Source organism: Quercus robur, chromosome 5 (genome assembly GCF_932294415.1).
Source record: "Quercus robur chromosome 5, dhQueRobu3.1, whole genome shotgun sequence".
NCBI classification, from domain to species: domain Eukaryota; kingdom Viridiplantae; phylum Streptophyta; class Magnoliopsida; order Fagales; family Fagaceae; genus Quercus; species Quercus robur.
Genome location: NC_065538.1, coordinates 56,335,827 through 56,359,033, shown reverse-complemented (window position 1 = coordinate 56,359,033; position 23,207 = coordinate 56,335,827). Strand labels below are relative to the sequence as shown.

Genomic DNA, 23,207 nt, shown 5'->3' with positions numbered 1-23,207 from the left:
GTATTGGCAACTCAGCAGCTAGTTAAATATTGTCTCTCAATTGTGCAGTTACAGTATTCATTTATTTATCATTGTGTACTTTCATTATTCGTGTTGTTCTTTGTTCTTTTTCCTAGAGATATTTTTGGGATCATTGAATTCAATGTATGACCATTGAACACAACAATTACGATAGCTCAAAATGAATAAGCTGGAACCAAATAAGAAAAAGCAATTTTGATTTTAAAAGCTCCAACCACAATTTGTGAAGCTTACAGATTTCTTTAATGGAAAGCAGAAACACTGTAAAGGTGAACAATACACTAAACTCATCTACTAGTAAATCCTGAAATTAAAGAGACATTCATGCTATACGCCTCGAATGGTGAATCTGACATGTTGCCTGCAATACATTTATTTAAGCTGGAGAGTCAATATACATATTGATACTACCTCAAATTGGGTGGCATACAGTGAGGAAACAGTTTGTATGGCAATAGATAGGCTTAATTGTCAAAACTAACCAAATGGGAAGGGCGTTTTGACAAACCATGGAGAGTTTACCAGAAATTTGTTGACATATGCATGCACAATTGAGGTGCCCTTGCAGATAATCTTCCTGAACCCTAAATATTATAACAATAGTTCAGGAAATGGGAAAGTTAAGTTGTCCTGCCTTTATCTGTCCATGAGTCTCTTTTGTTTTTTTCCTTGTTTTAAGTTCCAGGTCAATTAGGAAATAACATTGACTATGCTCTCTAGCATAGCGAACCTGACCATTCATCCTGTTGAGAAGTTTTCGAGACAGGTTAAGTGCAAAGCCTTCCTGTGTTGAGCACTGGTTTCCTCCCTCAAACATATCTTGGATAAGAGCAGAAGGAAGGCCTTGACCAGGGTGAGTCATTCTGCATGCACAAGAAAATAGAATTTTAGTACGCACAAACCATCTACTTGTTTTGTTTTGTTTTGTTTTTCTTTCAAAGTGATTATGGTACTAATTGTAGCAAAAATGAGAGAATCACAGGTACAAGGTCATCATTGCACAAACTGGTCTAAAAGATCGTATAAAGCGTGCACATGAAAGGAAGACGAAATGTTAGGAGGGTTTTTCTCTCTCTCTCACTTGCCTGCTTGGAGCTAAATGGTATCATGTGCAATATGGATTTTCCAGTTAGAACTTTGCTGCCTAAAATGGCAACATGGTATATTAGAGAAGCCTATTTCAGATACATTAACTGGAACTAAAAGACCTGAGAAGAATGGCGCAGGAGAAACAAGTTAACAATGTATGTTCAAGACCTGCAAGCACGTCCAAAGCCTAAACATGAATGAGTACAAATACCCCTCCAGCCCCAAAAGAAAAACAGTATACATTTTCCAATATCATACAAGAAACCGTCTGTGTGTTTCTGTGAAGGTAGAAAAGGGGATATAGAACACCAAAGAGGACAGGCTAAATCAGAAAAAGGAAACCGTGATTTGTTAAATTCTGAAGCTTTTGATTGAGAAAAGCAAAGGTTGTGGAAATACAACCTAATTTCTCACTGTAAACACAACCTAATTTTTGAACCTTTTGGGAATATTTAGGGGTTTATGTTCTAACAAATAAATAAATTAAAAAATACAAATGGAGTTTTTATGGGGGAACTGGTGTTAAAGAGAGTTATGAAAAAAATTAATTTTGGCCATTAATGACAGGTTTCCTTTAGTTATTGGACAGAAGTTGTGTTGATTTTCTATGAGGCAGAACCTGTAGGGAATTTAACCGAAATCCCAACCTGTGAGAAACAAAAAAAATAGAGAAAACACACGCCAAAGAAGTCAATCACACGCACAAGACAATATTTACGTGGTTCGGCGATTTGCTTATGTCCACGGAGTTGCAGGGATTTCACTATTATAAAAAAAAAAAAAAAAAAAAAAAAAAAAATACAAGGTGCGATTACAGTTTTTCCTCACACACACAAAAACATGGCAACACCAAAAAACCCTAATAACCAAATTGCGTTTTCACACAAAACAGGCCCAAGCCTCCACTCCATGGACTAAGCCTCAATAAATTTCCCATTAAAAACCACGCAACATTATTCGGGTTGAGTCAGGTCGTCAACTGGATCAAACACAACTAGGCTCCACAAAGCCCATCAGAACCTCTTTCTAAGTTTCTTGAATTTTCTTGCATCTCTACTCTGTTATTACGTCTAAACACAACAGAAACATTATGGGTTTCTAAGACAATTGAAATGAATGTCTGAATGTGTTTTTGGAAACCTGAAATATTGCATTGAGCTTCGGACAGTACACAATACACATTGAACTGAATATATGAAGGCCATACTGCATCAATGAAGCGATAACAATTCTCATGTGCAACCATAGTCAATGAAGGCAACAAAATAAATTTTAAAATTTGGGATATTAACACACATCCCCCCCCCCCCCCCCCAAACACATTTAAATTTGGCCTTTTAACATACATATTCCCACTAAAATTAACTTTAAAATCTGTTTCTTTTTTCTTTCATTATGAGAATTTTCCATCCTAAATATTTTGGACTCTCAAACTGATACAAAGCATATTGAAGAAGGCTTTGTACAAACACTTGACATCCAAAAAGGAACACTAAAGAGAAGCCTAAAAGCCCATAAGCTATCTATGTGATCCATTTGGTTTCTTTTCTCAGCTGTTTTTATGTCTTTTAAGTTTTCATAAAATAATCCATATGACATTTTAATACATGTGACCATTGTAGGATAGATTTAGTAACTGTTAAATTAAATTAAAATTATTGTTTGTGATTGTGTCTTTACTAATAATATTGTCTTATTAAGGATTTGTTTAAGTTGTAATGATAGTTTTTTGGTGAATTACTAGATGAAATTTCAGCTAACGTATGTGGCTTTCTCTCCTTTTATCTCAGGAATTGGGTAGAAATGTTCTTACTAAATTTATAGCTTGAACTAGCTTTTAAATTTCCCTTCTTTAACTATTTTGTTCTCTCAATCACATTGCATCAGTTGGTATCAAAGCTGATAAGTGATGTTCAACAGTTTATTGATTGTTATCACATATGTCAAGTGTGAAAGGGAGGAACTACCAATGCTGGTTTGTACAGACCATTGCCCAGTCCAACTAGTTCATGGACTGATGTCGGTACAGATTTCACTCTTGGGTTGCCCCGAACATAAATGAGTATGGATTCTATTATAGTAATTGCAGATGGATTTTATACCATGCTGGAAGACTTTGGATGCTTCTCATGTAGCTAAATAGTACTTCAAAGAGATTTCTCGCCTGCTTGGTGGGCTGAATTCTGTTACTTTTGATTAGGACAAATTTTATAAGTCATGTTTGGAGAACATAATGGAGAATATTGAGATATATATTAGAATATGTTAGGATATTATCATAAATGTGCAACCTATAGAATATATCAAGATATTACCATAAAAAACGTAGATCATGGTTTTCTATAATATCACAAGTTACTATGGTTTTAGGGTTAGTATACTAAACCTAATGTATTCTATATACCCTATATTAGATTCATTGTAAAATACAATTCAATAAGGTGAAGATGTAGCCACTTAGGGCTTTTGGTTGTGGACTTAGGGCATCAAATTGAACCACTTTAATTCTCTTGCCTCTGTTTTCTCTCTCTACATCATTTTATTTTTTCTCTTTCTATTTCAACAATCTAAACTGTATATGTACTGCATATTATCTGCCATCCAATAGGCAGACCAAACTTATCAATAAAACTCTTGGAAATCTGATTAGACGGTCAGTGGGCAACAATCCTAAGCAATGGGTACTCTGTCATGCAGGATTTTCGTATAACCAATCAACTAACACAACAACAAAGATAAGTTTATTCAAAAATTTAGGCAGAATCCCAACAGTGATTTAGATCTGGTTCCTTTGCCATTGGAGGATTGTGTGAGCTGTAAAGAAAAAGAAATGGTAGAACACATAAAACACATTCATGAAGACAACAATAGGAAGTAGAAAAAAATGAACGGACAGGGACAAGAGAGATGTAATCTTTTAAGCTGGTGACTATGGTTGTGGGCTGTTTTAATTTAAGATGGGTAATACAACAAGCTCAGTGAGGAAAATTGGCCCTTGTAAAGTGTTAGCGAGAATCAATGACAATGCTTATGGATCAAAGTTGTCAAATATTGTACTGGAGTCTGTTTTGGTTTGGATGGGGACAAAATATTTTAGTATCGAATTAATACCAACGTACCGTTTTAGGGTTACCACTATGTGTGTGTGTCACAAGGTCAATTTTTCACTCAAATTTTCTGCCTGTGATGGCCCTAAGTCCCTGACTTAGTCTCAGCCAACACCATACACACATTATAATAACACTTGGAACAAATTATATAGGGATGTTTAAACACATAGCATACACAATATTTACAGGGAACCCACCCCCAACTTTTATTACTTAATTTCAAGTACAAAGGAAACCCTTTTACAAGCCTAGAAAATTACACAAAATTTTCCAAGGCCAAATACACTCTGTTGTTGACACCCCCAACAGCCTTAGGGTTAAATATACAGAATTAACTGCTATAGCAGTTATTGCCTAGTAACTGTCTGGGTCTTGGACAATCTGCCACTTGTGTTCTGACTTAGGACACTTTCAACTGATGCTTTCTTGGCTTGCTCTCCACGTTTCTAGCCCCTACACAGCAAGTCTGATCATCAGGAAAGCTAGGAACGCTTGGTAACTGCTTAGTAATTGCCACTGCACATGCTGCACGTGCACAACCCATGTCTCAGCAGACCATAGGACCTGTGCCCATCCTCCAGCAGCCCACCCAACATGTTCCCACACGTTTTGGAGAGGTTTGACCCATACTCAAGGCCTTCCATCATCATTACAACCCACACAGCATGCCTACATGCAGCAAACAAAGTAACTGCCATCAGCCCACTAGCACTTGTCCATGCATTCAACCAACCCCCACTAGTCCAATGCCTTGCACACAACATTCAATCATTAGAGCAACCTAGCCCCGCCTTGCACTCCAGCCACCAAGTCCACACACCAGAAATCCACAACTAAGCCACCAATGCCATGCACCACCACATAGGGTCAAAACCACTTGCTTTTGCCCATCATCAAAACCATTTCTACCCACCATGGCCCTCCTCTGCCATGTCCTTGAGGCATCATGTGGAGCAAGGTGTCTCCATATACTACCTCTCATCACTGCTCATCGATTCAACTTGAGTAGGGAGACTGGGCTGGTCCCCCTCAAAGAGCCCTTAGGAACATCACTAGTCAGACATGAGGAGCCATGAGTGTGTTGAGAAAACGTGAAGCCAAGTGATTGACTCAATGCAGCCCAAGCACCCTCATTCCTCATGCCCTCATCAGCAACACATAATGCTTCTAACAAACCACCCCCACCAGAAGAAGCCAACGTCCTTGTCAGTAGGGTATCTTCAAATGCCTTCACTTCTTTTTCAAACTGCCATAAAGTCGATGCCTTCTCCCAACTTGCTTCTATTTCAACTACCCCTTTCCACTTCACTAAGTAATAAGTTATCATGTTTCCACCCTTTCGATAACCCGTTACCTTTTTGTCAAAAATTTTGTCCACTTCTTGATCAAACTATACCATAACAGTAGGTGGGGCACGCCTTGCCTCATTCCTTGTAGGATCTTGCTCATCCCCATGATAAGGCTTTAGAAAGCTCACATGAACTGTGGGGTGAATTTGCAACCTTTCAGACAGTTTCAACTTGTAAGCAACAGCACCAACTCTCTTCACAACTTCAAAGGGATCATCATACTTTGGAATTAACCCTCTATGCACACTCTTACTTCTAAACTTTTTCCAAATCTATGGAGTTAGCTTTGACAGCACTTTGTCTCCAACTTGGAACTCAAGAGGACTCCTCCCTTTATCAGCATACTTTTTCATTCTTCGCTGTGCTTTCAACAAACTGTCTTGTGCTTCTTGCATCAGTTCTTGTTTAGCAATAGCAAATCTGTATGCTGTAGGACACCTGCTCCCTGAACGCTGCTTTGCAATCTCATGAGGTGTTAGGGGCTACTGCCCCATTGCCAACTCGAATGGACTCATTCCTGTTGAAGAAGACTTATGTAGATTGTAAGCAAACTGTGCTGAATCCAACAAGTCCAGCCAATTTTTCTAACTTGTAGTCACATAGTGCCTCAAGTAATCTTCCAACACAGCATTGATCCTCTCGGTTTGACCATCTGTTTGTGGGTGATTAGCAGTAGAAAACTTCAACTGTGAACCCAGCAACTCAAACAAAACTGTCCAAAACTGACTAGTGAAACGAGTCTCTATCACTCACAATATTTTCAGGCAAACTAAAGTACTTCACCACATTTCTGTAAAACAGATCAACAACTACCTCTACTGTACAAGTACTTGGTGCAGCCATAAATATGGCATACTTTGAAAATCGATCAACCACTACAAAAACTGAACCCATTCCCTTCACTTTAGGCATACCAGTAATGAAATCCATTGAAACAGAAATCCATGGACTTTCTGGTATAGGAAGAGGTTGCAGCAAACCAGCTTCCTTTTGAGTTAAACTCTTATCTTGTTGACAAACTAGACAAGTCTTAACATACAACTCAATGTCTAACTCCATCTTAGGCCAATAATAAGAACGGGATAGTAAAGCATACATTCTTTCCTTACCCGGATGTCCTGCCCATTGTGGATAATGAGTCTCTTTCAACAACTCTCTACGGATCTTCCCATTAGGAACAAATAGCTTATCACCCTTTGCATACAGCAATCCATCTTCAAGCCAGTAACGACGCACTAGGCCTGTAGTCATATCTTGCACCAATTTCTAGTAAGTGGCATCAAGCTTAGAACTTTCCTTGATCCTTTCCACAAAATCTAACTCAACTCTGGTCAAGGCAGCAACATACTCTTGCACTTGTTTGCGGCTAAGTGCATCTACTACTTGATTATGCTTGCTAGGCTTGTGCTCCCACACAAAATCATACTCTTGCGGCAACTCCTGCCACCTAGCTTGTTTAGGAGACAACTTTTTCTGTGTGTTGAGGAAAGTATTGGCTACATTATCGGTCCTCACCACAAATTTAGGGCCTAGCAGATACACCCTCCCAGTTAGCAAACAATGAACCACAACAATTATTTCCTTCTCATGTGTTGAACATTTCTGTTCATCATTCAGCTTCCTACTTTCGTAAGCAACTGGATGTTTCTATTGCATTAGCACACCACCAATTGCTTTGTCAGAAGCATCAATATGGACTTGAAATGGCAACTCAAAATCTGGCAGACGCAGTACTGGCTCACTCGACACAGCAACTTTAAGCTTCTCAAAAGCTTCTTGACATGCATCTATCCACACCCATTTCTTGTCATTTTTCAGCAAATCTGTAAGAGGAGCAACCTTTTTAGAATACCCTTGAATAAACTTCCTATAATAGTTAGCCAACCCAAGGAAAGACTGCAACTCAGCAACTCTACTTGGTGGAGGCCAATCAAGGATAGCTTGTACCTTTCTCTCATCCATCATCACAAGACCTTTGCTGACCTTATGCCCTAGAAACAAAATCTCTTGTTGGGCAAACTCACACTTCTCTTTCTTGACATACAATTGATGTTCCCTCAATTTGGACAGCACATTCCTAAGGTATTCCAAGTGATCATCCAAGGACTCACTATATACCACTATGTCATCTAAGTAAACCATAACAAAACGGTCTACAAACTCATAGAATACATCATTCATCAAGTTGCTAAATGTAGCAAGGGCATTTGTTAAACCAAAAGGCATAACTAAAAATTCATAAGAACCATACCGAGTTACACAAGTTGTCTTTGGTTCATCCCCTTTAGCAATCCTCACTTGCCAATAACCTAATCTCAAGTCCAGCTTGGTGAAGTAAGTGGCTTTACACAACTTGTCAAACAGGTCTTGAATCAAAGGAACGGGGTACTTGTTCTTCACAGTTACTTTGTTCAAGGCTCTATAGTCCACACACATACACAATGATCCATCCTGCTTCTTTTGGAACAGAATAGGGGCACTATAAGGGGCTTTGGAGGGCTAAATGTAGCCTGCATCAAGCAATGCGGTCAATTGCTTTCTCATCTCAGCCAATTTCATAGGGGACATTCTGTATGGAGCCTTCGAAGGAGGCTTTGAACCAGGAGCCAACTCAATTTTGTGATCAACAGCACGCCTTACTGGAAGGGTCTTAGGCAATTCTGGAGGCATCACATCAACGAATTCCTCCAACAATCCAGCAACAGCATCTGGAACTTCAACAAACTTGTCTTGCTTGACCTCAAGCATTGCAGCCAAGTAAGTCATCTTTCCTTTCTTCATCCCATGCTCAACTTGCATGGCTGACACCATTGGCTCTTTCCTCTTGCTAGTTTTACTATTTCCTGCCACACGCCTAGCAAGAACATAGCATGGTTGCTTCTCATCAAAAATCAACATCACACCGATGAATGGCAGCAAAGCAGCCTTGGCAGCCACAAAGAATTCATCACCCAGAATTACATTAAAGTCATCCAACTTCATAATCAGGAAATTCACCTTTCTTGTCCATTCACCAACCTTGAACTTCACACCAAAAACAATTCCTGAAATAGGTTTTGTTTTCAAGTTTACTGCCTTGATCTTACTTGGACACTTGCTCACATTTCAGACCAAGCTGTTGGACCATACTTTCATCAACAAAATTGTGGGTAGCACTAGTATCAAGCATTGCTTCAGCCCTATTTCCATTCATCTCTACTTGTACATAAGACAACCTAGGTTGCACGGACACGCCATTTTTGGCATCATGTCGGTGTCAGACACCGGAACGGGTATGTCTCGCCGGATTCCGGTGTCCGGCAAGTGTCTTTTTTTTCTTTTCTTTTTTTCGCTTCTCCGACACGTCCAACACTCTAGCGGTGAAAAAAAAAAAAAAAAAAAAAAAAAGGAAATCACAGATTTTGACAGATGGACTTACCAATACCATTGATTTTGTGATATACCCTAAAACAACAAGCCTAAGACATCCCGAAACCCACATCTCAAGTTCTCACTTCTCAACCCACCCACCCTCCCTTTGACCTCTGCTCTGCCCGCTGCTGCCACTGCCCTCTGTCCCTCGTCGGAGCTAGATCGGGCTGATCGGCGAGCTTCATAGATGTCGACGCCATGCTTGTCCCTTCCGATCTCTCTCTCTCTCTCTCTCGGCGTCAGGTCCAACCTTTTTAAGCTTCTCTTTGTGTGTTTTATTTTTTATTTATTTATTTATTTCCAGATATTTGGCCATTTGGTTTGGATGAATGACTGAATGGGTTACTTAAATACTCACTTATTATAACGCGTTTTGTTTTGTTTTGTTTTTTTTTTTTAAATCCCACTCTCACTCTCACTGTTGATAAGCCAGTTAAATTTTTTTTGTAGGATGATGTTTTTGTTCTGTGATAATCTTGAAAGTTTAAAACTTGTTATCCTTTTATGTTTTCAGTTTGATGTTGAACTTGTTATCCTTTTATGGTTTGTACTCTAAACATTTTATGTGTATTATTGTACTCCTTTGGGTGTTAATTTACTTATTTGTAATTTTTACATAATTTAAATTCTAGACATAAACGTATTTTATGTCTAAAAATATGCCTAAATATAAAATTTAATTAATTATTTAACAGTCGTGTCTCTGCAGTGTCGTGTCCTTATTTTTCAAAAATTGTCATATCCCTGTATCCGTATCCATGTCCGTGTCAGTGCAACATAGAAGATAGCCCCAAACTTCTTCATCGCATTGCCCCCTCTCATCTTCATCAACCATTGCATTAAGCTTCTCATGCTTAGGGCAGTCTCTTGCTTGATGAGGGCCCTTGCATATGAAGCAGCCTACATTCAACTTGGGTTTTTCTTTACTTTGTTGAGAGGTAGAACTCTCTCCTTTGCTTTTGTTACCCCAATTTTTCTTCTTGCTATCTTTTTTCTGCTTGTCTTTGCCTTTGTCCTTGGACTTACGTTTTTCATCATCCCCACTAGGCTTATTTAACTTGTAATCCACTAAAGCATTTGCAGCAAACATAGTAGTAGGCAGATCACGCATTGCCTGCCTCTTTAACTCCAACTGTGCTCAAAGTTGCAAGCCAAACATGAAATTGAACAACTTATCTTCCTCTGACATGTTCTTGATATCCAGCATCAAAGAATTGAATGTCTTGACATATTCTCTCACTATACCAGTTTGCTTCAATTTCTTCAAGGAGTCTCTTGCAATCCATGCAGTGTTGGTAGGCAAGAACTGGTCCTTCAACTATTTCTTTAAGGCTTCCCTCGAGTCAATCTTCCCTCTACTATCATCTGCATCATCTTCCACACAGGTCTTCCACCATAACTTGACATCCCTTGAAAGATACATGCTAGTAATGGTTACCATCTCTTGATCAGGCACCCTTGCAGCCTTGAAGTACTGCTCCATGTCCCAAAGGAAATTCTCCAAATCCTTGGCACTCCTAGCACCGTTAAAGGCTTTTGGTTCAGGCACCTTCACTTTAGTGGCCATTTCCCCCTCCCTAGGCAGGCCACACATTGCCTTCTTTAACAAGGCAATTTCTATCTCAAGTTGGCTTTGGGTCTCTCTTGCTGCACTGCCTTGGGCATCCAGTGTAGCAGCCAACTCTTCAACACGAATCAACACAACATCTCTTTGATCAGAAATCTCATTCCGTATCATAGTAGTTTCTGCAAACAGTGTATCCAATTTGTCGCACACAGAAAGTTGTTCTCCCTTTGCAGGAACTCCAAGTATGTTCTCCAAGACCGTCACCCTTGCCTTGGTGTCTGAAGACATTGTAGCCAGGCTCTGATACCAATTGTCACAAGGTCAATTTTTCACTCAAATTTTCTGCCTATGAGAGCCCTAAGTCTCTGACTTAGTCTCAACCAACACCACACACACACTGGAATGATACTTGGAACAGATTATATAGGGACGTTTAAACACACAGCACACAACATTTACAGGTAAGGTTTTCAGACTCGGACTGTTTATTGAACTGTAAAAGGGAGAGGTTCAAGGTTTTTGAGATCGAATTGAGGTCGAACCAGGATCGAACCATGATGACGTCATAATTAATTTAATAATTATTTTAAATATATATAAAATCATTAAATTAATAAAAAAAATAGAAAAATTAACTAAAATAGTCCAAAACAAATATAGATAGTATTTTTTTATAACATAACTTTCATAATACAAATAAAAATTATTAAATTCTAAAAAAAAATAAATAGCTATTGAGTTTCTAAATTATTTTTAAGTCATGACAAAGCACACTTTAATACCCAATAATTTTTATTTTATGAAACCCAATAAAATAGTTAAGAGAAAAATTAGTTTATTTGCTCATGGCCAAGCCCATTTGACTGCCGATCATTTTTTTTCCCAAGCCCATTTGAATAGTCACTGTTCACCATTTATTATGAATTAAAAAAAAAAAAAAAAATCAAAAGCTAGATAAGAAGATGTCTATGCATTTAAAAATTGTTAAAGTTAAATAAATAACAAAACCTAAGAAGGAAGTGCTTGACAGCAAGCAAGAATTATATGTTAGTGGTTGACACTAAAGCACGCAGCAACAAAGAAGAAGTCTCCAAAAGCAGCGAAGAAGTCTACAACATTTTTAGCAATACTTTCACAACAAAATTTATGTGAAAAGTTGTTACTAGTTCTAATTTGAACTTACTATTGAAATTATTTTTTTATTCACCAATATTAACTAATAACAATCTATTACTTAAAATTTATCGTGAAACATTATAAAAATATTGTAGTAACATTTAATTGTGATTTTTTATTCTTTTTATTATTTTTCCTTTCTTTCCTTTCACGTGGAGAGTTCATCTTTTATTCAAAATTTAAAAGCTTTCAATGTTTCCAATGCTAGGCAGCTAGTGTCAATGTACTGTAGACACGTGGAGAGCTTAGAAAGCTTTCAATATTTCCAACGCTAGCAGCTAGTGTCAGTGTAGTCATAACAAATACAAAGAAAGAGAAAGTGAGAAACCAGACCACATACATAAAAAAGTTCAGCAAAAACAGGAGAGAGGGAGACAGACAGAGAAGAAGAAGAAAATAAAGAAAGAAGAAGAAGAAGCAGTTGCTTCATGGCGCCACCCCTACTTTGTCGTCGTCTTCTTCCTTTTCTCCTTTTCTGTGTGTGTGTTTTTTTTTTTTTTTTAGGTTCAGATTCAATGGGAAGTAGGGAACCGTGAGAAGCGGTCTGATTACGGTTCTCAGAACCGTGAGGTCTGACCGCGGTTCGCACGGATCCATGCTTTTTTCCCATAGAGCGGTTCTTGAGGCTAAAAGAACTGCAAAAATGAATGGTTTGAGGTTTTTTTGGTCGGACCGTACGGTCCGGTCTGGGTTTCAAAACCTTGTTTACAAGGAACCCACCTCCAACCTTTATTACTTAATCTCAAGTACAAAGAAAACCCTTTTACAAGCCTAGAGAATTACACAAAATTTCCCAAGGCCAAATACACTTTGTTATTGACACTCCCAACAGCCTTAGGGTTAAATATACAGAATTAACTGCTATAGCAGTTACTGCCTAGTAACTGTCTGGGTCTTGGATAATCTGCCACTTGTGTTCTGACTTAGGACACCTTTAACTGATGCTGTCTTGGCTTGCTCTCCACGTTTCCAGCCCCTACACAGCAAGTCTAATCATCAGGAAAGCTAGGAACTGCTTGGTAACTGCCACTGCACATGCACAACCCATGTCTCAGCAGACCATGGGACCTCTGCCCATCCTCCAGCAGCCCACCCAACATGTTCCCACACATTTTGGAGAGGTTTGGCCCATGCTCAAGGCCTTCTGTTAACATTACAGCCCACACATCATGCCCACATGCAGCACACAAAGTAATTACCATCAGCCCACTAGCACTTGTCCATGCATTCAACCAACCCCCACTAGCCCAATGCCTTGCACACAACATTCAATCATCATAGCAGCCTAGCCTTGCCTTGCACTCTAGCCACCAAGCCCACATACAAGGAATCCACAACTAAGCTAGCAATGCCATGCACCACCACATAGGGTAAGCACCACCTGCTGCTACCCATCATCAAAACCATCTCTGCCCACCATAGGCCCTCCTCTGCCATGGCCTTGAGGCATCACGTGGAGCAAGGTGTCTCCACATGTTGCCCCTTATCACTGCTCATCAATCCAACTCGAGTAGGGAGATTGGGCTGGTCCCCCTCAAAGAGCCCTTAGGAGCATCACTAGTTAGGCATGAGGAGCTATGAGTATGTTGAGAAAACATGAAGCCAAGTAATTGACTCAATGCTGCCCCAGCACCCTCATTTCTCATGCCCTCATCAACAACACATAATGCTCCTAACCGTGTGTTTATAAACATAGAAGTTAGCCCAAATACATTAGCCAACATATTTGCCCAAATTGCATGTGTTATAGCTCTTTTAATTGTTTTTCCTTTTTTTTTTTTTTTTTTTTTTGTATTGTCTGAAATATCAATGCCAGCCAAGACACCTGACAAATTCCTAGTACAATCAATACAGATTGGCACACCCCGGTATTTTATCCGTATGTTTCAGGGGGTTATTGTTACTGGTTTAGTGGCCAGTACAGTAAATACCATTTGGTCCATTATGGGTTGGTACATATGATATTGACATCATTAGTGTGAACAGGAAGACTGATGAATTAAGCAATAATCGTCAAAGAATTGATTCAAATATGTATGAAAAGAATTCATGAGCATTATCAGTTCTAAAAACACAAATTCAAACATCAAACTTATTATTTATTTCAATGTAAAAAGATTGATAATGGAATTCAACTTTGATATATCTTTCATAAGATAGAACTAAGTGACTCAAGAGTAATCGACATCATTAACAAAAAAAATGACAAAAAATCTAAATACCAAATAAGGCAAAACTTTTATTGGACCCCAAATGTCTGAATGAACTAAATGGAATGGACTACATGACTTTCAAGCCTAGTCAAGAAAGACGCTGGTTACTTAACTGACAGACTTTACATGGCAAGGACTCGACTCAACAACATGAAGGTATCCTTTCTATTCTAACGTAATATATTTTTAAAAAGAAATAAAAATTAATATTTTAAAATGCAGAAATTATGATAAACAGATAATAAGATGAGAGGTGTTGTGAGAAATTTCTCCCTTAGGAGATTTAATGTGACCCATATAAGGATTTATCCTGATTATCAATTATTGTATATTCATGTTTATATTATTTATTTAATATTAGTGTGATAAAAAAAAAAAAAAAAGTTTCAGCCTATTTGGATTCTAGTGCTGAAAGGTTGTGTTATGAACAGTTAAATGAAGTATCTGCTAATAATTATTGTTAACTAACTCCAAAGAGTTTAGAAAAGAAACTAACAGAAAAAGAGGTGTCCCAAACCTAACCTTTTGAATGAGCATATAGTTCCATCAAAAGGTTTCATAAAGGTAGGCCAAAAGCTAGAAGGTTTCTCCCTGAATAATCTACCACAAGTAAAATTTCTCTTCAAGAACTCGAACAATCACAGCAGGAGGTTAGTCTTTAATTTTTGTGTTGTTTTACAATTTGTTACAGGTGTAACTCCTTAAAAGCTCATATATTAACTCAAAAGTAGTTTATAATGTAATGAAAATAGCATCAAAGGAAATAGCAGGGATTTTTAAATATACTAGCTGTGCATATAATTAAAAATTAATTAGTCATGGTTGGGATACCTCAATTGTAAACGGATAAATTCATTGCCATCTTGTATAACCTTCAGACCAGGTGATATTTTGATTTCCACCCAGCCCTCTTGAGAAGGTGCATGATGCACCACATTAAGCAGGAAATCTGACAAGACCAGTTGAAGCCTAATTTGATCACCATATAGAGATAGTGTTTTGATTTCTTCTGGAATCTCGTGAAAAAGCTGTAAGCTTCTTTCTCTCAGCAATATCATAACTTGACTAACAATGGCATCCAAAACATTTCCCAAGAGAAATTCTTCCATGTTTAACTGCAAGCTACTGCTGTAACCAGGATTAGATATTACACACTTGGGGGTATTGCTACACAGGTTCATAAGTGCAAACAATGACTAATCTGAGTCTATGGAGAGTGGTGTCTAGGTGTTTAACAATAATTTGGAAAAAAAAAGAAAAAGAGAGAGAGAGAAGTAAATATGATTGAGATGATAGGAGATCATTTATAATCAAAGGAGTAACAATATATTTCCAAAGATAATAACACCAAGTAATAGAAAAGAAAAATTGCAATTTGCATAATCAAAGAAACTAAGTTAAGGAAAAGTTAAATCTGATTAACATAGTACTTATAAATGAAGGAAGAATGAATTCAATTGTCTTTTCCTATGTTAAAGAGGGGGGAGGGGGGGTGTATGTCTTTCTCTGACCTTATTTAACAACTGCAGTTAAGTACATGGTAGCAACAGAACTTGGAAAGCTTAAACAAGCATGTGTGTCAGTGTCATGCATCAAAGATAGAGAAATAATGATGAGAAAGGTCCTTCTCCTGAACCTCTAATGTAATTAATTGCTTTTCATATAAAGAATTTGGTCGAGTTCTATAGCTTATGGTGATGCTTGACAATGACCTATAAGAAGAGTTGGTAAACAAAAAGAAGAATAAAAATGATAGAACCTAGGAATCAGCACCTATGGTTACTCGGAGTTAGCACCAAGCAGAGGAAAACGAATAGAATACCTAGGAGTCAGCATTTAGGGTTGCTCGGAATCACCACTAAGTAGGGGAAAAAGGATACAAAATCTAGGAGTCAGCACCTAGAGTTACCTAGAATCAGCATTGAACATTGAAAAGAAAGATGCCTACATGCAAGGATATTCTCAATTTTCAGTCCTAGTATTTGTTAGGAAACTGCACCAGCACTGATGGAGAAGCATTCTCAGCCCATTTCCACTATAAAAAAAGTCATTGCCATTTAAAGATCTTTGCCAGTCCAGGCCCTTGATTAGGATAAGCACTTATGCATGGGGCAGGTGGTTGCTAAAAGCATGGCTTCAACACCAAGAGTTGCTTAGAATCAGAACCAAGCATTTGAAGGAAATTCCCAAATAAAATTTATGAATCCATGATAAGCTGTCTACATTAGAGAACCCTGGGGCCTTTAAATAAATCATAATCAATTACATTAAACACGAAAATAAAAGCTAATAAAATTAAATCCTAGAAAGTCTTCAGAATCAACATCACTCAGCATTAATTATGCTCAATCAGGTCAACTGGAATCAATCACCATCAATCAGGTTCAACAAACATATATGGTGTCTGCACCATATGGGTTGCAGATGAAGAACTTAAAGAACCAATAAAATTTAACATAGAATTTAAAATGTAATGCATGTCATGGGCCTACATTGAGGAGCCTTACCCTTCCTCTACACTTCTGAAATCTATGTCATCTATGAGTGTCATGATCTGTCTTTCACATGCGTCACTAGTGTCAAGAAATTGCTTCTGATGTTCTGAAACAGCTGTAGTTTTAAGAAGGCTGTGGGTAAAGCGAATACCATTTAGAGGATTTTTCATCTCTTGTCGGATGTAAGCCAACTCCTTTGATTTTGAAAAGCATTCTTTATCCTCCTGCCTGCGTCCTTCTAAGGCCTGCTGCAGGTCAGGCACAACAATCTGTAAGAAGCAAAAACAACCAATTACATTTCCACCTGCATCAGTCCTCTTGTTTGCTGTTAAGAACACCTCCACAAATTTTCCATTTCTATCAAAAAATCCAAAAGGGAACTTCTCCGTTTCTTGACCACTAATTCCTCGATACAATAAAATCATAAATTTAGTCAATGTATCTTGATCTTTCAGCTGACAGAAACCATCAAAGATTTCCCCAGGGAGCATTTTACCCATAACTTCATCTCTCATCCAACCGGTTAGCTTTTCCATGGCTGGATTCCATTCACAGCAGCAGGCATTCTCATCGGAAGCAAATATGGGCGGAATCAATGGATTCAGACTTTGTATGATAGCCTTATAATCACCTTGCAAGCGGATGAATTTTTCCATAACAACTTTCTCAGATGTAATATCTTGACCCACAAAGCACACTCCAACAGCATTGTTTTCATAATCCCTACTTGTGCAGGCATTAGCCATAATGTATACAACTGACATTTGCTGACCAGACCTAAAGTTTTTCAACTTTAATTCAATGTTTTTGTCCTCCTCACCTGGATAGTGATAAGAGTTAAACTAGAAATTATACCATTAGGGTAATGTTATGAAAATAGAAGAAGATGAGCAGGCTGAAGTCTGGGAATTTCTTGAGGAAATATAAAAAGAAGTGACATGCAAGACTGCAAACTGAAAGGCAACCCCCATATCTTTGCAAATATTTAGCCTGAATAACTTTTTACAGTATTACAATTCAAAGTAATACTCATAGTTCACCAAAAAAAAAAAAAAAAAGTTTGTTCTGTGCCCCAAAGCATTCAATAAACAGAATTTAAAATAAAGTCAGAGGAAGCTTCTTTGGAGGCTTAGGCATGGCAATGAAGAATAAGAATTGTCACAATTATAAGAGTCATTTGGTAGTGCTTCTTTGGCACTTAAAGCACTGCAAAGGGTCAAAAGGAATGTGATCTGATGATTTGAAAGAAAAGATGGCTCAAGTCACTATAGAATAGACAAATGTATTCATGCAACCACACCATGTACTTAAAATGTGCGTCTGTGGAGTTGAGTTGAATGAATAGGATTTTCATGCATTGAATGCCAACACAAGTCATAGAAGTTAGATCAGGAAGCAATTTGTGTCGTACAGGTGTTATGAAATGCAATGTAGTTTACTATGATATTTGAGTTAGATAGTTAACTCATATTCAATGAATGTCATTGTTAACTTAAAAAAAGATTTACCTTGCAAAGCTCTAGATAGAAGATTTTCAACCGTTCTGCATGAGTCCTCATAAACCACTTCATTGGCCAGGGACTTCCCTATAGCATCACTAGCTTGTAATCCTGTCATTTCAGCAATTTTTACATTCCATCCATTGATGAGACCAGCTGAATCAACCCCAAAAATTGGAACTGTTGCTGTTTCAATCAATCTGACCATTTCACATGCCACTGAACTGAGTTCATCTATCCCCTGTATCTCAGTATCATTCTGCTGAATGAACTTCAATGCCTTAGAATCGCTGTCCTCCATATCCTGAAATGAGTCTCTCATAATAAGCTGCAAAGAATGAATTGCATTAATTTCTGAAACCTCCCAAGGCAAGCTTCTACTTTTTACTACTTCAAGAAAAGCATTAAACGATGATCTTGGGTTCATTTTTCTGCCATCGTCTTTTTCCTCTGGATGATGCTTGGCTCCTCCCCATTTTACTTCCTTTGCAGTGTGAGACCTGAACCAGAACAAGAAATCCTTTGAAGTGATTCTTGCAGTGGCCATGCCACAAACTTCATCACCCAGTGAAGCAGCACCTGGGTAACCAGCATCGGCCAAACAATCTGTGCTCAACCCCGTAGAATCCCCATGATTAGTGAGCAGCCACTCTGCAATATCTTTCAGCTGTGATTCAGTTGGAGTAACACCCAATAACCAACATTTCCCGCCATAGAGCAATGCAGCCCCATCACACTTAACGAGATCCATGATACTAGGAGATTGTGTCACAATACTAAATGGAGCATCCCGGAGGAACATGTCACATAGTAAGGTTTGCGTTCGGAGAATTTTCTTCTCTGCCAATTGTGATGCCTGTTGAAGCTCCATGTATAGCTGAAGCCCAAATGCCTGCATAAGGAACTCACAAGCATACCGAAGGGGGAAAGGGACATAGCGGGTGGAGGTGTGGTGGCACACTACCAATCCCCAAAGCTTCGATGAATCATTAGCATTGATGATAATTGCCATTACCAATGAGGCAATAGAGCCCATATTATCCATATATTGGGCGTGACATGCATGTGGGGAACGAAGAGTTGAATTAACCAAGCAAAGAGGCTGCTTTAGTTCTTCACTCTGAATGATCCTTACAGATTTTGCATGGCAATCACAAATCATCCTTACTCGATTCTGCTTGAATAAGAAACGGGAAGCTTGAGGGATATCTGTAGCAGGATAATGTAAACCCAAGTAGGATTCTAAATCCGACCTTCTGATTTCAGACACAACTTCACCATGATCATCTTCATGGAACTTATAAACCATAACCCTGTCATACCCAGTGAGCTTCTGAACATCCTCCACAACTGTATCACATAACACATCAATATCTCCCCCAGGGAGTGACTGCAGCCTAGAAATCGCCCGAACCGCCAGTTTCTGTGACTGCACTGCCCCTGCAAGGAACGATACAGGATCACCAGACTGCGCAGGCTCCAAATCAATCACAATCCCCACATCAATTCTATGCAATATAGCATAAAATGGCTTCTGGGTACTCCTGGAGTAGACCCAAACCGGGTTTAACAGAGACATCTCCCTAGAAGAGGCAGCTTTCGTCAAAGAAACTCCAGAAGAAGGCGTAAACAAGGTTCTAGCATCGGTTCCAATCAGACCCTTTAACTGTTTTGACTCAAATTGAGTGTCTAAAGTCAAACCCAACAACTGAAAGCAGTTCTCACTATAACTGATAATTCTAAAAGTGGGTTCCTCAATTGCAAGCATACAACCAAAGGGCTGAATTTGACCACCCCTTTGGATTTTTGTGAGATAAGCAGTTATTTGTTGTTCAGGCACAGATTGTGGACCATGCAACACTGATCTTGTGTAGTTAAAGGACTTACCAGACTCACCAGACTGCTCAAACTCAGCCAACAGCCCAGCATCAGCATTGTACTGAGCAATTGCTTTGTCTCTTTTATCCTTGTCGTTGTTAATGTTTGGCTTCATGATATTGCTTGCAGCTGAAGATGAAAAGGTTGTTGTGCCTCTTTCTCCACTTCCAGGACCCATTTTTTTATATTTTGAGATACCTCTGACTCTGCCTCTGCTTCTTTAGCTTGGCTGCATAATAGGACTAGAACTAGTAGTAATAGTAAGAGCAAGAGTAGTTGGATCTTTATCATAACTGTACTTGCCGCTTCTGTTGCTTGATTCTTCTGTCTGTACCTTCCACGAGTCACTGTCTCATTCATTTTTTGCAGTTTGTTATTATCTTCTTCTAAACAGGAATTACTCATGGCTAATCCAGTCTTAGTAGTAACTAGAGGTAACTCTTTATTCTTTCTTTATTCTCTAATCCAGTCTTGGCACTACTCTAATTGCTAATCCAATATTATTATTCTCTTATTATATTTCTTATCTAAAGAGTTAAACTATCGTTATAGAGCATCTCCAATGGCCTATGCAAAAGTAAAATATTCTCTATAATAGAGAATGAGACAACAAAAAAACCACTCCAATAGATTCTCTATATCCAAAAAATATTTTGGCTCATGAACATAAGCTTATCAAGTTTGATGGACTACTGTTCATTTTTCAAAAAAAAAAATTCTATTATAATAATAAAGTGTTGAATAAAAAAATGTTGGAAGATGTGTAGTTGTTAAAAAAAAAATAAATAATGAATGAAGAAATAATATTTAAATGATATAGAGAATGAGATAGAAAATCTGTTGGAAAATGTATTTGAAAAAATAGGTAGATATAGATAAAAGTCACTGTTCATTCTCCAAACAGTACAAAAATTTGATGAATTTGCTGGAGATGCTCTAAGAGTGTGATTAGATAATTGGTACAGAAAATATTTTTAAAAAATTTTAAAAAAATAATTAGTTTTTTTACATATTTTTTTATATATTTTTCATAAAAATAATGTCAAAAATTTTTAAAAATATTTTATTAATAATTATTCTAAAAAATACTCTTTAAAATTATTTTTTTAATTATTATTTTTTTAAATTTTACCAAACTCTTGAGACACATATTAATAAACCATTTAAAAAAAAAAAATTTATGAAAAAGAAAAGAAAAGAAATATTACTAACTTTTTTTGAAAACTTTCTCAATTTTTCTTATTTTAATAGCTATGTCTTATTTTACAGGGAATATCAAATTTAATACAAATTTCCTGAGTGTCTCGGTTTATTTTATTACATTTGTTTCCTTTGATAGATATTGGCCACATGTTTGACTAACTTTTTGTGGACAACAAAAAAAGAAAAAAGAATGAACAACGTAGGTGCTTCGAAATCAGTGCAAAACATGTGAGTGACATGTCACACATATTCCAATTAAAATTTTGCCAAAAAGTTGTCCTTATGTTATTTGAATTATTCTTAAAAATGTTGATTCTCATGGTGGCCCATATCAGCAAAGGTGCCTAGAAGATGTATAGTAAAATTTTGGGTGGAGGAGATTCCTCTCAGATGTTTATTTCTGTTTGTTATAAATTCTGTCTTGGTTTAATGAAATTATGATCTTTCTATCAAACATTAGGGGAAAAAAAAAGGGTCTTTCAAAATAACAAAACAATAATGATGATGATGATGGTTCATCAGTGCAATGCCTATCTTATCTACCATAGCATTCGCTCATATGGGGACCAGCATGAAAGCCCAATACCTCGAATTATTTGGAATACACCACCTTTTTTTGGGGGGGACAAAATTATTTGGATACCATACTTACACAAGTTAATGGAGCATTATGGTGCAGCTAATATGCAAAAATAAAATTGAATTTAAATGTGCTTCATACAATATTTTCTCAAGATTGTACATTTTTTTTTTGTCAAGTTTGTATTGTAACATTTGCTTACCCACAAAAACAATTTTTTTTTTTTTTTTTAAGATAAACTTCAACATATATAAAATCAAACTGAAATAGGGGCACTACAATTAGCCTCACAAACTGTCCTTAAGACATCTGGAAGACTGAGTTTATTGAAACAAAAAGACTTGAAAGATGAAAGGGAGAGTTTTGCAACAATGTGAACCGTTGAATTATATTCTCTCCTGACCCAACTGAAATTACAATTAAGTAAAAACTCTCTAAAACTAAGGATATTATTGACAGTATTATTGATAGTCCAATCTAGGATGGTTGGTGCGGAGGATAAAGAAAAAAAAAAAAAAAAAGAAAAAAGAAGAAGAAGCATTTTTTCGTGTCTCTCTCAATGACTATGCATGACCATTTTTTAACCTTAGCAAGCTGGATAATAATATACTAAAGTTGAAGTACAATCAAAATTCAAATCAAATCCAAATTAGCTTTTAAATGTAGTCTAATTTTGTGCCCAAGTATCCATTTTATTTTATTTTATTGTGTGTATGTATGTGCGCGCGCATTAAATAACCCATTCATCACACTTAGCATGAAAGCTGAAAGAACTATTAACAGAGAACTATATGGAAAGCAAGTAAATTGTAACTCTAACTAAACAAGTACCAGACCTAAATTCTAAGGGAGATCCAAAGCTATTGAGTTCAAGGAAACTAAGTAATCTATGATAATTTTAAGTATCAAAGCCATCATAAAATTTTGATGCCTAGACAGTTCTAAACTAGTAAACAGATCGATGCCTAAGTAAACAGACTAAGCACCAAATTAGATCGATGATAATGCTTTAAAGATCAAACAAGATTAACAATTAAGAACTTGAATCAAACTAAACGAAACTTGTATAAACAAGATTAATCAAAGTAACATATTATAAGGAAATGAACTTACTGACATGAGCATCTTCTAAAGCCATATGAACTAAAAGGGTCTATTAAGGAACTACAATTACAAGCAAATGATCTATATAAGCAAGATTGTCAATGGAGAGTGGTCTCCTTTTCTGAGAATGAGTCCTTTATTTATACTTAAAAGGCATTTAATAGTTATACTGACAATTGTGTATTTTACGTGTCTCTCTTTCATAGGGCTTGAATGACACTTGTTGCAGTGTTAAATGTTGTTTTTAACATCTTAAAACTGCATTGATGTCACTTTACAATATGTACTTGAAATTATAAAATTTTGCAACCAACACCGACCATTTAGACTAGTGCCTAGATTAGTGAGTATATTAATATTAAACTAAGGTGGTAGGGCCAAAATTTTTGTAGTTTATGATAGATAGATATCCACTAATTTGTTAGATATAGACAATGATTCGGTTGATGAGACATTGTAATCTTAAATATATTTTTTTCGGATAATTAGATAGTTATAACCGAAAAATGGGA

General features: G+C 37.1%; 2 protein-coding genes across 5 annotated transcripts in view; one reads left to right on the top strand and one right to left on the bottom strand.

Moving 5' to 3' along the window:
* LOC126726397 (uncharacterized) overlaps positions 1-23,207 on the top strand; it is a 99,688-nt gene that overhangs the window by 56,193 nt on the left and 20,288 nt on the right. The window lies entirely within an intron of this gene.
* On the bottom strand, positions 363-22,779 carry LOC126726393 (phytochrome E-like). 4 transcript variants are annotated; one of them, XM_050431643.1, is made up of 5 exons: positions 22,709-22,779; positions 17,940-20,155; positions 16,444-17,251; positions 14,768-15,064; positions 363-884 (listed from the first exon to the last, which is right to left on the bottom strand). In XM_050431643.1, exons 2-5 carry the CDS (start codon positions 19,984-19,986, stop codon positions 626-628), a joined length of 3,411 nt encoding a protein of 1,136 aa, XP_050287600.1. In that variant the 5' UTR covers positions 19,987-20,155; positions 22,709-22,779; the 3' UTR covers positions 363-625. The 4 variants fall into 4 exon arrangements, with proteins under 4 accessions (XP_050287600.1, XP_050287599.1, XP_050287601.1 ...); XM_050431642.1 differs by lacking the exon at positions 22,709-22,779 and having other exon boundaries at positions 17,940-20,744; XM_050431644.1 differs by lacking the exon at positions 22,709-22,779 and having other exon boundaries at positions 14,768-15,061; positions 17,940-20,740.

What these genes read in the sequence shown, in the direction of transcription:
- LOC126726393 (XM_050431643.1), bottom strand. Translation starts at nt 19,986, where the DNA reads ATGGGTCCTGGAAGTGGAGAAAGAGGCACAACAACCTTTTCATCTTCA. An exon ending in TTCAGAAGTGTAGAGGAAGG is followed by an intron (nt 15,065 to 16,443) that starts GTAAGGCTCCTC and finishes TCCTGGTTACAG; the next exon opens with CAGTAGCTTGCAGTTAAACA. An exon ending in TTTATCCGTTTACAATTGAG is followed by an intron (nt 885 to 14,767) that starts GTATCCCAACCA and finishes TTGTGCATGCAG; the next exon opens with AATGACTCACCCTGGTCAAG.